The following is a 12,500-nucleotide window of genomic DNA, read 5'->3' as shown; positions in this document are numbered from 1 at the left end:
TCATATTTTATACAATTCATACTATACAGTACATATATCATAAACATATTTTAGTGTTGTAATATTTACCATGCCTTTATAATTGAAACCTATAATTAATTACAGCAAATTAAAGTTAGTTAAAAATACATTGGAGATAGCACATGGTCATTGTTCACAAGCTGCCATTTTGTATAAATAAGCCCGATTTTTACTTTTTTTAAAAATACACATAAATACATTACTATCAAATCGATCTAATATAAATTGATCAGAACACATACAGTAACAGCAACAAATGATAATAATCAAATCTTACCTCGAATTATTTTAGGCAGGTAAAAATACGATTTGCCATCCTTGCTTCTTGGCAGCATCCGATGTAGCACCTTCTCTGATGGTATCCAGGTAAGTAATGGCGATGTAGACAGGTTACCAGTAATTAAAATGGCGCTATTGCAGCCGCCCGAGTCACATGACTGTCTGCAATGGTCATGTGACATGAGGAAATAGCGCGAGATAGCAGAAAATAATGCAGAGATTTCTCTCCAAGAAAACGTGACGCTGCTTTCCCAGGAACCATAGCGGCTATCCACGAACACAATCTGCACGCCCACCGCCACTGAGACAGACCCGGATGTGCACGCTTCTCGGCGCCGAAATAAAGGTAATGAAACCTTTATAAAAATAAACGATGGGGAACTGTTTTTTGAAACAATGCGACCATTTATTTAAGCCTATGTTGCTAGATAGGTGGAACCACCGCTTTAAGTAATTAGCCTTAGTGTGTGATTAGGGGGGTGGAGATCTCATTGTCTCTTTGAATACTGTCACATGGTTGTACTGTATATAAGACTGAGAAGAAACCATTAAAATTGTCTTCATTTGAAACCAGAGAACACGGAGCAAGTCTCGTTATTCTGGGAAATGGGAGGCCTGCTGGTTTGTCTGTGTGTCAGATGAGCTGTCGAAGTGGATGGAAGGTCGTAAACGGTGGTGACCATTACAATTCCTAAATAGCTTCCTTTACCTAAGCTCAGTCCTCCTCCACTTAGCTCTGAGAAATCCTCACTCCCTGTTCTTCTGTCTGTAACTACACACAGTAATGCAACACTTTCTCCCAGGTGTGGAGAAAGCCTCTTGAGGGGGGAAGGGGCAAGCAGGAGTGTCAGGACGCCCACTAACACACAGCTCCTTTCTCTACTTGAAAAGTAGATAGCATCCTGACCCTCCTGCTCGCCCCCTCCCCCCTCAAGATGTTTTCTCCACACCAGGGAGAAAGTGTCACATTACTATGTGGAGTTACAGACAGAAAAACAGGAAGTGAGGATTTCTCAGAAGAAATAAGGACATTTAAAAGCAAAATCGAAGGATGAGGTAAGTGAAGGAGGACTGCACTAAGGTAAAGGAAGCTATTTAGGGAAATATTTTTTTACCTTTACAACCCCTTTAAACTAAGGTGACCAGATTTTTTAAATGAAATCCGGGGACATATTTTTTTTTACTAGTAATGGCAACAATCAGTGACTCTCTGCCCATCGCCCCACCGCCTCACAGCCTCTCAAGTCTTACTCTTCGGGCCGCGGCTACTACTGGATGGGGAATGGAGGAAGATCACTCCGTCAAGGAAGGCAAGGAGATAGGCAGGTGGCTGGCCAGGATTTGAGCCAAGGCAGAAGAACATGCAAGCGAAGCTGAATGGGCATGCGCCCAAAACTGAAGAAATATGCCCTCCACTCCGACCAGCACATGATCATCAGAAAAGGACACAGATAATTAAAAAAATACAACCCTCCTAAGCTAGTAGGCACGGCGGAGCGAGGGTGTTTAATTCAAATTTTTTTTAAATTGCCCCTGCCCCCTATTAAATCCAATCTGGGGACAAAACCAGGGACAGTGTCCTCAATCAGGGGACTGTCCCCTGAAACTGGGGATGTCTGGTCACCCTACTTTAAACTGCAAAGGCAGCAGAGGGATCACATTCGGTGGGTAGTACCACCCGCTGAACGCGGCCCCTATCAACTTTATGGTGCTGTATCACAGTCGCACTGCAACCGTGCGTAATGCATGTGGTTGCAACACAGTAGTGCTGTTTTTTAGGTGTTAAAACATGTGGCAAGGAGGCAACATCACACTGATTGTTGAATGCCCTCTTCAAGGGATTGCTCTTCAGGGGGCAACACAAGTGTAAATGAGCCCTGACAAAATGGGCACTGAACATACTAATTACGTGTTACTGTTGCAATGCAGTAAAAGGAAACATATTTGTTTACATTTGCAGCTGAGGGGGGGGGCGAAAAAACACACGATTGAGCCGTGTTTTTACTGTCTCACCCCAAACGCTCACCCTTAAGCTGGATAGGTAGCAGAGGGGTAAGTACCCGCTGAACGTGACTTATTGCAGTGCTGTGGTGCAGGTTTTTAGGGGTTAGAACAGGCAAAAGCAGCAGAAAATAGGACCTGGACATACTAATTGTGTATTACTGTATCAGGGCAGTAAAAGTGACAGATTATATATGTGCAAACGTTCTAAAGTAAGTGATGAATTACCTTTCCTATAATGTCACTGAAGGAGTATAGTGATCTCCATACAAACCAGTGTGGGTGTGATTGCCCTTTTATTTCAAGGATTTCATATTTTACTGCCACCTACTGATAGAATCGTAGAAGAAAAGATGAGTTTTTGTTCTATCTAAGAGACGTTTTGATTGCTGTGTCTCTTGCACAGTAATAGACAGCAGAGTCTTCAGTTTTCATGTTGTCCATTTTCAGATATAACATGTTTTTACTGTTATCTCTGGAGACTGTGAATCTTCCTTTGACATCATCATGATATCGTATGTCACCCGAATCATACCTGATAGCACACAGCCATTGTAATTTTCCTCTGATCTCTCTGACCCAGTGCATCCAGTAGTTGCTGAAAGTGAATCCAGAAGCTGTACAGGTCATAGTGTGAGAGTTCCCCGGCTTTATCACCGCTGGCTCTGATTGGGTAAGTTGTTCTGCAGACCGGACACCTGAAATTACACAATATAAAGTCATATATGAGCAAAAATGTCACTTTATCTCTATATGACTTTCACCTTTAGGATCATCTCACCTGATAACCATATCACTGCAATACAGAGGCTCAGTAAAGTCTTCATTATTGTGAATAATTTGTATGTGTGCATTTGGGTGATGTCTGTACATATCAACTGCCTATATATGAGAGAACAGGAAATGACATCATTTACTTTGCATAGCACATTACATATATGGATGTGTTCTTATACCAATGTGTGATTAGCAGAAAAAGCAACAAGATGTTACTAAACCCTCTGCTTGCATTATTTTAGCTCTTTTTATTAAGAAAGGTATAGTGTACACCGTAGAGTTTAAAATGATTGCAAACCTTTCGTTTTTTTTTTTTTTTTTTTTTAAGTTTAGTGCTAACCTCAGATGTGAATCAACAAAATAATATTTTTTGAAACAGTCAACATATTAACTGCTTGCCACCTGCCCACAGTACATTTACAAGTACATCATCCAATTTCTTCCGAGTTTGGGGCGTGCGTGTATGTACCTGCATTTACAAACACGCAGGGCTGTACACAGATCAGCAATCTGGATGTTTCTTCTCCCTGCAAAACAGGGACTACATGTGTTCCAAGTTCCAGGCCAGTACCGGGTCCCCAAAGTCACCAGAGAAATGACCGTTTAACATTGGAGTCTATGGAAGGGGTGCCCGGCTTTGAAAAATTGGTGCTCCCCGGCCATAGGTCCCCCAGGCAACAAACTTTGCACACTTGTAGAGGAATGGGGCTACATGTGTGGCAAGTTTGGGGTCCAGGGGACCTACGGCGGGCCAGTACCGGGTCCCCAAAGTCCAGGAGATCAGGCACAAAAAGGTGACTCGAGTATAAGCCAAGGGGGGCATTTTCAGCACAAAAAATGTGCTGAAAAACTCAGCTTATACTCGAGTATATACGGTAGGTCTTTGTGTAAGGTTGCTATATCCTGTTGTAAAGTTATTACCCTGCTTAGTTTTGTATCATCAGCAAACATTGAGATTGAACTACTTATTCCAGCCTCTTTAACTTTTATGAACAAAGAATTGGTCCCAGGACCAAGGCCTAGGGTAATCTGCTTACAACTCTTTACCATTCAGAAAATATGCTATTAATCATTAACCTCTGGGCATGCTCCTGCAACCAGATTTCTATCCAGGTCCATACAACACCATCAATGCCAAAAGACCCTAGTTTGTAAATTAAGCAGTTATGGATACTGTATCAAACTCCATAGCAAAACCCAGATACACTGGGCCAGATTCAGAGAGAATTACGTTACTCCGCGGCGGCGTAACGTATCCCATTTACGTTACACCGCCGCAGGTTTACAGCGTAAGTGCCTGATTCACAAAGCTCTTACCTGTAAACTTGCGGCGGTGTAACGTAAATCCGCTCGGCGCAAGCCCGCCTAATTCAAATGGGGCGGGCACCATTTAAACTAGGCGCGTTCCCGCGTCGGAACGTTCTGCGCATGCTCCGTGGTAAAATTTCCCGACGTGCTTTGCGTGAAATTACGGCGCCCCAACGTTTTTTGAACGGCAACGTGCGTTACGGCGTTTCGTATTCCCGGACGTCTTACGCAAAAAAAAAAATATTGAAATTCGACGCGGGAACGACGGCCATACTTTAACATGGCTGTTCTAAAGATAAGCCATGTTAAAGCAGGTGTAACTTTGCGACGGGAAAAACCGACTAGCGACGCGTACGAGATTGCGACGAACGCGCGTATCTTCGTGGATCGCCGTAACTAGTCATTTGCATATTCTACGCCGACCGCAATGGAATCGCCACCTAGCGGCCGGCCTAGAATTGCATCCTAAGATCCGACGGTGTAAGTCAATTACACCTGTCGGATCTTAGGGCTATCTATGCGTAACTGATTCTATGAATCAGCCGCATAGTTAGGACGGGCGGATCACAGAGATACGACGGCGTTATCAGGAGATACGCCGTCGTATCTCTTTTGTGAATCTGGCCCACTATGTCTACAGGCCTTCCTTTATCCAAATTACAGCTTGCCTCCTCATAGAGGGCTCATGCCGCTTAAAAAAAAAAGCTGCTTTTGCAGGCATTTGAGCTTTTATTTCTCTGTGTAAAAGCTTGAAGAAGCTTGTGTTTTTTTGTGCTCTTTCGCGTGTTTTTATAGAGCTTTTTTCGGGATGAGGTTTTTTTTCACAAACTCTCCCCTCAGCTAATTTATTTAATTGTTGGTGCTTTTTTGAGCCTTTTCACAATTTTTTTATGCTTTTCCGCATGTTTATGGGCGTTTAGGCATCTTTTCTGGTTAAAAGATGCAACTTTGGTATTTATTTTTATTTTTCTGTAAAACTTGTATGCCTATAAATTCCTGAATGTTTCATAGACACATTGGCTAACATGGAGGGGAGTTTTCAGGCAGAAAAAAAATGAGAGTTCAAAAATGCTCAAAAGCCTGCAGAAGCAGCTTTTTTGAGCTGCTTTGAGATGCAGTCTACATGAGCCCAGAAAGTTAAAAGGTTGGGCTGGCAAGAGCCATTCTTCATAAATCTATGTTGGTTATTAAAAAGAAAAATATGTGAAGCGCTTCCTCTTTTCCAAAAAAATACGTGATGTACATATGTAATGTAAATACAAAATAAATAAAATAAAATAGTGACCCCCTAGTGGGAGTATTGCGTATGACACCAAAAATATATATATATATATATATATATATATATATATATATATATATATATATATATATATATATATATATATGCCAGAATAAAAGTGATCTTGGGAGTATTGCGTATGACACCAAAAATATAATATATATATATATATATATATATATATATATATATATATATATATATATATATATATATGCCAGAATAAAAGTGATCTGTGCAACCAGTGACCTCTAGTGGGTACACAAATTATAACACATATATCCAATATGTACAACCAAAAATTATAACACATGTATCCAATATGTACAAAAATTTTAACATACAGTATATATATATATATATATATCAGGCAAAGTCCATTAATTCAGTGATATCTTCTGCAAACCAATGCTGTTCACACACAATCCAATGGTGAATGATAACAAATGAGTGACTTAACACCACATGGACCACATGGACCCTCCACCAGTCACACTATGCACTCACCTCCCAGAACGGCCCCCAATTGGACCAAGTAGCACCTTCCCCTTTGGGGTCTCAATCCAGGATCTTTAAGCTCCCAATAGTAAACTCCTGCAAGTGTGATCTCTCATAAATGATGGCAACATAAGGGTAAAAAGGGAACTAGCATAGTGTAATACTGTAAAACAAAATGTATTTAAAACACAAGCAACTATTACACTCACATTTAGGAATGCACTATCCCTGGTGGAACTTGAAAAAATACAGATCCGTCCCTGGAGTCACAAAATCGTCTGCAAATCCTCAGCCCTGCTGCCCTCATGGTTATTACTATTGATAATATTTTTATTAACAATTTTTGGGTTATGGTCCCTTATACCTTTCAATAGTTTACATAGGGGTCAATTCACAAAGCTTTTTTTGCCGATACCGGTCGTTATGTAAACGATTTCACACGTTATTAAAGCAAGTCCAATTCACTAAACGATTTAACGCTTGTAAAAATCATCAAATAACGTTTCACTACACGGAACCGATATTTTTAGTTTTGAGTCGTTATTGAACGTATTGATCGTTGTTTTAACGACTCAAATCGTTAAATATGTACAGAAGTGCAATTCACAAAGGTTTTTTAGACAGTTAACGATCGCTAAGCAATCGTTAAATAAGCACCTCCCTGAGGGTGGCGTTATGACATTTCCCAGGCGATATTTCATTTGTTGAGAGGAATTTTTTGGCGGTTCAGGCTTGTAGTCAATTTTGTTAGGAGTTTTGTGCAAGATGGAACCATTTGGATGTGCTCTATTTGAACTGAAACTGATCCAGAGGCGAAGAAGGACACGTCAGAATGTCGTTCAGATAGAGAAACGTGTATTCCGTTCACGTACCTTTTTGGATCAATTTACTGAAACCCAGGTGATAGCCAAATTCAGATTATCCTCTCCCATGATACATTCCCTGTATGATGAAATACACTTGGCCCTAGAAACACGCACGCGGAGAAGTAATGCAGTACCAGGTCTTGTGCGTTTTTTGGCAGTACTTCATTTTTTAGGAAAGGCCTCATACCAACATGTCAGTGGTGAGATTGTTGGCATCTCACAACCCAGTTTTTCCCGCTGCTTGGTGGAGGTCCTGCAAGCACTGCGACAACTTGCTCCAAAATACATACACATGGGCAAGTCACGTGAAGAGCGGGATCAAATTAAACGTGTTTTTTTTGACCTAGCAGGAATGCCCAATGTCATTGGGGCAATAGACTGCACCCATGTGCCATTATGTCCCCCATCAGAACAGGAGCACATCTACCGAAACCGTAAGGCTTACCATTCACTCAACATCCAGGTGATCTGTGATTCAAACCTCATTATCCGTGATGTTGTCACCGGCTTTCCAGGATCCTGTCATGATGCCCATATATTGCGCCAATCGGGAATATATGATACTCTGGACAAGGACTTAGAAAATAATGGATGGCTGCTGGGTAAGTGTGCTCCACTGTTTATTTTATGGTGTGTTTTCCAGTTATAAATGCGTTTTTATTTTTTTATTCCATACTAGACTGACATTAGTGCTATATCAGTAACATGACAGCTCAACAGCTTTACATTAATCAGTATTTCAAAAACATGTAATAATAAACTCAGAATTTAAATGTCCAAAATACTTTCAAGTACTTTTTAGTTAGCTATCACCTGGTTCAAGGTCCACAAATCTTTCCTTTCTCATGTGAGGTGTATTGTTGTTCCACATGTTCCGTGTGCACTGAAAAGTAGTCACTACTTCAAGCTTGCTTAAGTGATGTATTACACTATCATATTAAGACATCACATGAGAGAGCTAGGAACTACTTATCAAAACACACATGACCAAGGTGTGCCAAAGAAGCCACCCACCAGAATTAAGTACAGTACCTATATGTAAATGATTGCAGCATAAGATGCAACAATTGTGTCAGTAGTTGATTTACTTGAATGTATAGTTAATATTTAAATCTGGGAGTTCAACACTATCCCATACGTTAACCCCCCAATATGCATAACATCAAGCAGCACTACCAAGCACAACAATACCCCCCCCCCCCCCCATTGTGCATATGTATTGTACATGAAAGAGACATGTCCCTCTGGTCCTCCGTTATAGTCCCATATGAGGTCTGCACTATAGTATTGAAATATCTATGACAGGCAGACTTTTCCTCCAGCATGCTTTGTTTTAATAACATTCACATGCACTACAGTAATCATGGCCCACAACTGTGGTATGCTGTTGTGTTGTGAGTTAAGTACCATTAATGCTCAATCAAAAGTACAAGTCCAGAACCATTGCCCGCCAAATAATTTTAAAATGTGCTTTATTAGACGTATGTTTTCCATATGTGACTAACATTGGAAAATTTTCTAAAATGACCACACAATTGGCCACTACATCATGTGATTTAGCATGATTTCTTCTATACTTACAAATAAACTTATATTGTTTTAAAATTTATAGGAGATGCTGGTTACCCCTGTCTACCATGGCTCTTAACACCTATCAACAGGCCATCCTCTCCTGCAGAAGCAGCTTACAATGTTGCTCATACCAAAACACGAGTGGTTATCGAAAGATGCTTTGGTGTCCTAAAGAGCCGTTTCCGTTGCATGTCCTTGTCTGGTGGATTCCTTCAGTATTCCCCCAGTAAGGTAGCTGATATGTTCCTAGCATGCAGCATTCTCCATAACATTGCAAGGCATGGAGGACTACAAGAGGAACTAGACACCACAGTGGAGGATGACATGCCCACAATTCCAGTGGAAAATGATCACAGGGGAAACGCAGCAAGAAGTAAACTGATTACAAACTATTTTTCAGGTAATAAACCACCGTAACATGTTTTTAATTTTCCAAACATCATCAGAAATGATCACAAACTTGCATTATTAAGTTGAAGAGACAGACATGCTGTAAAATGAATTATTTGGGCTGATCTTGTTTATCAATGTCAAATCTTAACCAATGATGTTTTTTTTATGATTTCAGGTTAACCCAACTATAAAAACTTTGGAGAAATAAAATAAAATTAAGACAGGAGTACAAAAATTGCCAAAAAATGAATCTTTATTTTGTTTTTGTATTTTTACTGTGTTTTACTTCTTTTGCATTTATTTTTTATCTTGTAAAACATTCAACATTAACAGTTTCAAACATATAAAATAAAAGTTTCACTTAAAAGTCTTCTACAAAACAAAAGTGTGTTTGAATTCTTTATTGCAACAAGTGTAAGTGTGGGTTATACACGCAAAAATTCTGTTCATCTGCTAATAAGTACCAATATTTTTTTGACATTAGTGAGAAGCAATAAAATAGAAGACCGAACTGTGTGCCAAAGACAGTTGAAATGCTGCAGTTGCCTGAAACCTGTCCTTGCCAGAAAGATGGTGAATGAAATGAGTGCTGTTAACTGCGCTGTGTGGGAGAGGGGAGAAATGAAATAAAACTAAAATAAATACCACCAATTGGCGTAATGGCAGATGGCTATAGCCAACCTAAGGTAAGGAGAGTAAGTGACCTGTAAAGAAGCCGTTGATATGTAAACCAATAAATAACACAATAATTGAATCATAATATTATATTTTTGGTGTGATTTATTGTTTTGTATATCATCACCTTCATCACTGGTCACTTAACTCTACCTTTGGTTGCCTATAGTCATCTACCATTACCCCAAATGTTATATATATTTTAATTTCTCCTCTCCACCCCACACCGCAGTTACCATCACTCATTTCATTACTGAGAAACAATGCACGTTAGTTAAAATGTTAACTACTCCAGGCAGGGCATTTGAAAGATGGAAAAGCGGTCGTCTACAACTTGCAGAAACATTTTTAACCTCATTAGTCAGGAAATGATACCTACATTCCATACCAATAACATGTGGTTTCAAAAGTAACAGAAAATCAAATTACAGCCAACACAACATCAAAAATATATGGTTGGGCAAGATGGAGTATGGAACCATTTGGATGTTTGTTTTTTAAATATGAATTCAACTACTGGCGAAGAAGACGACGTCAGCAACTAAAATATGTATATTTTGTTTTAAACTTTACAGAAACACAGGTGATATCAAGATTGCAATTATCAGCTACTTTGCTTTATTCTTCATAGGAGAAAATACACATTACTTTTGAAAACCACACAGAGAAACATGGTCCTTGCTGTGACAACAACAATGGATGGCGCAGTTTAGTCACAGAGTACAGATACAAATCCAAGCACTTTAGTGAAAATATCAATAATTTACATCCACGTGGATAAAATATATGAAAAAAATTTTTTAGAACCAATAGTGTGCCTTCCTGACGGAAGAAAAGCATGAAAAACCTGTCACATTTTCCAGATTTTCTGCTGTGACAAAGGGACAACTCTGTCTGTTTCAAATGCGTAGACGTGATGTTATGTGATGTATTCTCCTATTGAACGAATATGATTGATGCTTTTATGTAGTGCTGATGAATTATATCTCTACTCTGTAACTTCAACTCTAGTATTATTGATAGTTCACTTCTACTTTTCAACAATCCTACCACTTTTTTGCCTTACAACAAAAAAATGGTTCTGCTTTCGAACAAAAAATATACATGTTAAAACAAATATTTGACAATATTGTTGCACTTGCATTTCAACGTGTATATACCAACAATTCGGAAAACCGTAATGATAACAGTAATGAATACTAGAACATGCTTGAAAGATAAAAATAGATTTCACATAATTCTCAACCTTTTTGAAATGTTTTCAGAGGCAATAATGTCATAGAAAAAATCCCATATAACATTAATTGTATATCTATTGAAAATAAAATCAAAGCTACATAACTGTCTAAAGACGTTTCATTGGTCATCCAACCAGCTTGATCAATGATGGCCATTGAAACATCTAAAACTCAAATACAAACGTCATGTTGATTACACATATTTGGTACAGATCTGCAACGACATGGTCAAATGAGATATTTAACTGGAGAAAGCATCAATATAGCAGTCAACTTTGGGCAATATATGACTTAACAATGTTGCGTGCTGAGTAAAAATTTAAAGAACAAATGTTTGCAAGCTCTTTAAATTCAAACTCAGTTGTGAATTATGTGAAATGTATTAAAAAAAAAAAATTGTACTTCTTATAACATTTACATATCCTGAATAGTAAAATTATCATTAGCATCATTTTCGATAATACTTTCACATACAAAACTGCTGTGGTTGCTGCTGGTTAGATTCCGAGCATTATGAGATTGCTCACCAGGAGATGGCAGATGTGCTTCTAAGAGTTCAGTTAGTTTGGCCATAAAGGAGAGCTTCTGCTGGCGATAGGTGTGTTGAGCTGCATTATGTTGCTCTAGGAGAATATTAGATTTGCATATGTTACTATTTAGGTTATCCAATCTCTGCATGAGCTGTTCTCTAAAATTTTGTTGTTCACTATGAAATCTATCACTCTGTTCTCTATCAAAATGGTACTGTTCCCTATCCATGTTTCGTGTCCTACAAATTGTTCTCCTGTCTCTAGGTCTGCTTAACTCTGGGGGTTCAGTAGCAACCACATCAGGAGTACCCAGGATGGGTGTATCTAAAATTATATGGTTGGTCACAGTTGGGTTTGGTATTACTTCAGAAGCATTTACATTACTAGCATTTTCATGACTAGATTCTTCTAAGAAAAGGGTGATTGATTCCTCAGGGTTGCTTGGTGGATCATCCTCCACCTGGAAGTAGACAGACGGCTGTGCATTCAAAGAGTGGTCACTTTCAATTTCTGCTTCTGACACTAACTGCATTTTGTCAGCACCCTCTTCCAAATAAATTTAAAACAAAATGGTTAACCGGATAGCTACTGGCGATCAACATTTTTTATTAAAAATATTACTTTGAGAAAGATTTAAACCATTTTAAAAACATTTAAACACACACAATTGTGCACCAGTTGGTTATCTTGAAGATACAAGATGGAAGTATATGAGAACATGTTAAATGTTTGGATTTCTCACCGTTTTCATGGTGCCTCGAGGTATCAAAACCAGCCTTGATGCCAACAATGGAATCTAGATCTATGTATGGACGCAGTAACTCTTCATACTGGTGGTAAACTGTTTTCTTCTCAGGGCCACCCCCTGTTGCTTTTCTTGAATTATAAGATAAATAGATGTTACAACAAAGATCATTAATACAATAATCAAACATGCATGCCTGAAATTGGACAGAAAATACCACAACATCAAAGTAAACATTTTTTTTAGATCAGGGCTCACAAATTTCAAGTCCTGAGCTATTAGTCAGACCATAAGAGTGTCTAACTCGCCACCAGT

At 38.9% G+C, this 12,500-nt stretch overlaps 2 protein-coding genes and 2 gene segments (V, D, J or C); 1 reads left to right on the top strand and 3 right to left on the bottom strand.

Moving 5' to 3' along the window:
• LOC120911044 overlaps positions 1 to 12,500 on the bottom strand; it is a 48,061-nt gene that overhangs the window by 24,092 nt on the left and 11,469 nt on the right.
• On the bottom strand, positions 2,568 to 3,182 carry LOC120940823. The segment is given in 2 exon segments: positions 2,568 to 2,999; positions 3,083 to 3,182. Coding segments are annotated over 2 exon segments (405 nt in total).
• LOC120940807 (putative nuclease HARBI1) lies at positions 6,622 to 9,237 on the top strand. 2 transcript variants are annotated; one of them, XM_040353878.1, is made up of 3 exons: positions 6,622 to 7,634; positions 8,645 to 9,004; positions 9,173 to 9,237. In XM_040353878.1, exons 1-3 carry the CDS (start codon positions 6,932 to 6,934, stop codon positions 9,175 to 9,177), a joined length of 1,068 nt encoding a protein of 355 aa, XP_040209812.1. In that variant the 5' UTR covers positions 6,622 to 6,931; the 3' UTR covers positions 9,178 to 9,237. The 2 variants fall into 2 exon arrangements, with proteins under 2 accessions (XP_040209812.1, XP_040209802.1); XM_040353868.1 differs by lacking the exon at positions 9,173 to 9,237 and having other exon boundaries at positions 8,645 to 9,166.
• LOC120940800 overlaps positions 10,268 to 12,500 on the bottom strand; it is a 5,371-nt gene continuing 3,138 nt past the window's right edge. The window contains exons 7-8 of the mRNA XM_040353856.1: positions 12,183 to 12,316; positions 10,268 to 11,533 (exon numbers count right to left, since the gene is read on the bottom strand). Of these exons, the coding sequence (XP_040209790.1) occupies positions 11,325 to 11,533; positions 12,183 to 12,316 (343 nt within the window). The 3' untranslated portion in view covers positions 10,268 to 11,324. The remainder of the gene's footprint in view (positions 11,534 to 12,182; positions 12,317 to 12,500) is intronic.

The sequence above is a fragment of the Rana temporaria genome, chromosome 1 (assembly GCF_905171775.1).
Source record: "Rana temporaria chromosome 1, aRanTem1.1, whole genome shotgun sequence".
NCBI classification, from domain to species: domain Eukaryota; kingdom Metazoa; phylum Chordata; class Amphibia; order Anura; family Ranidae; genus Rana; species Rana temporaria.
This window is presented reverse-complemented; position numbering and strand designations above follow the sequence as displayed.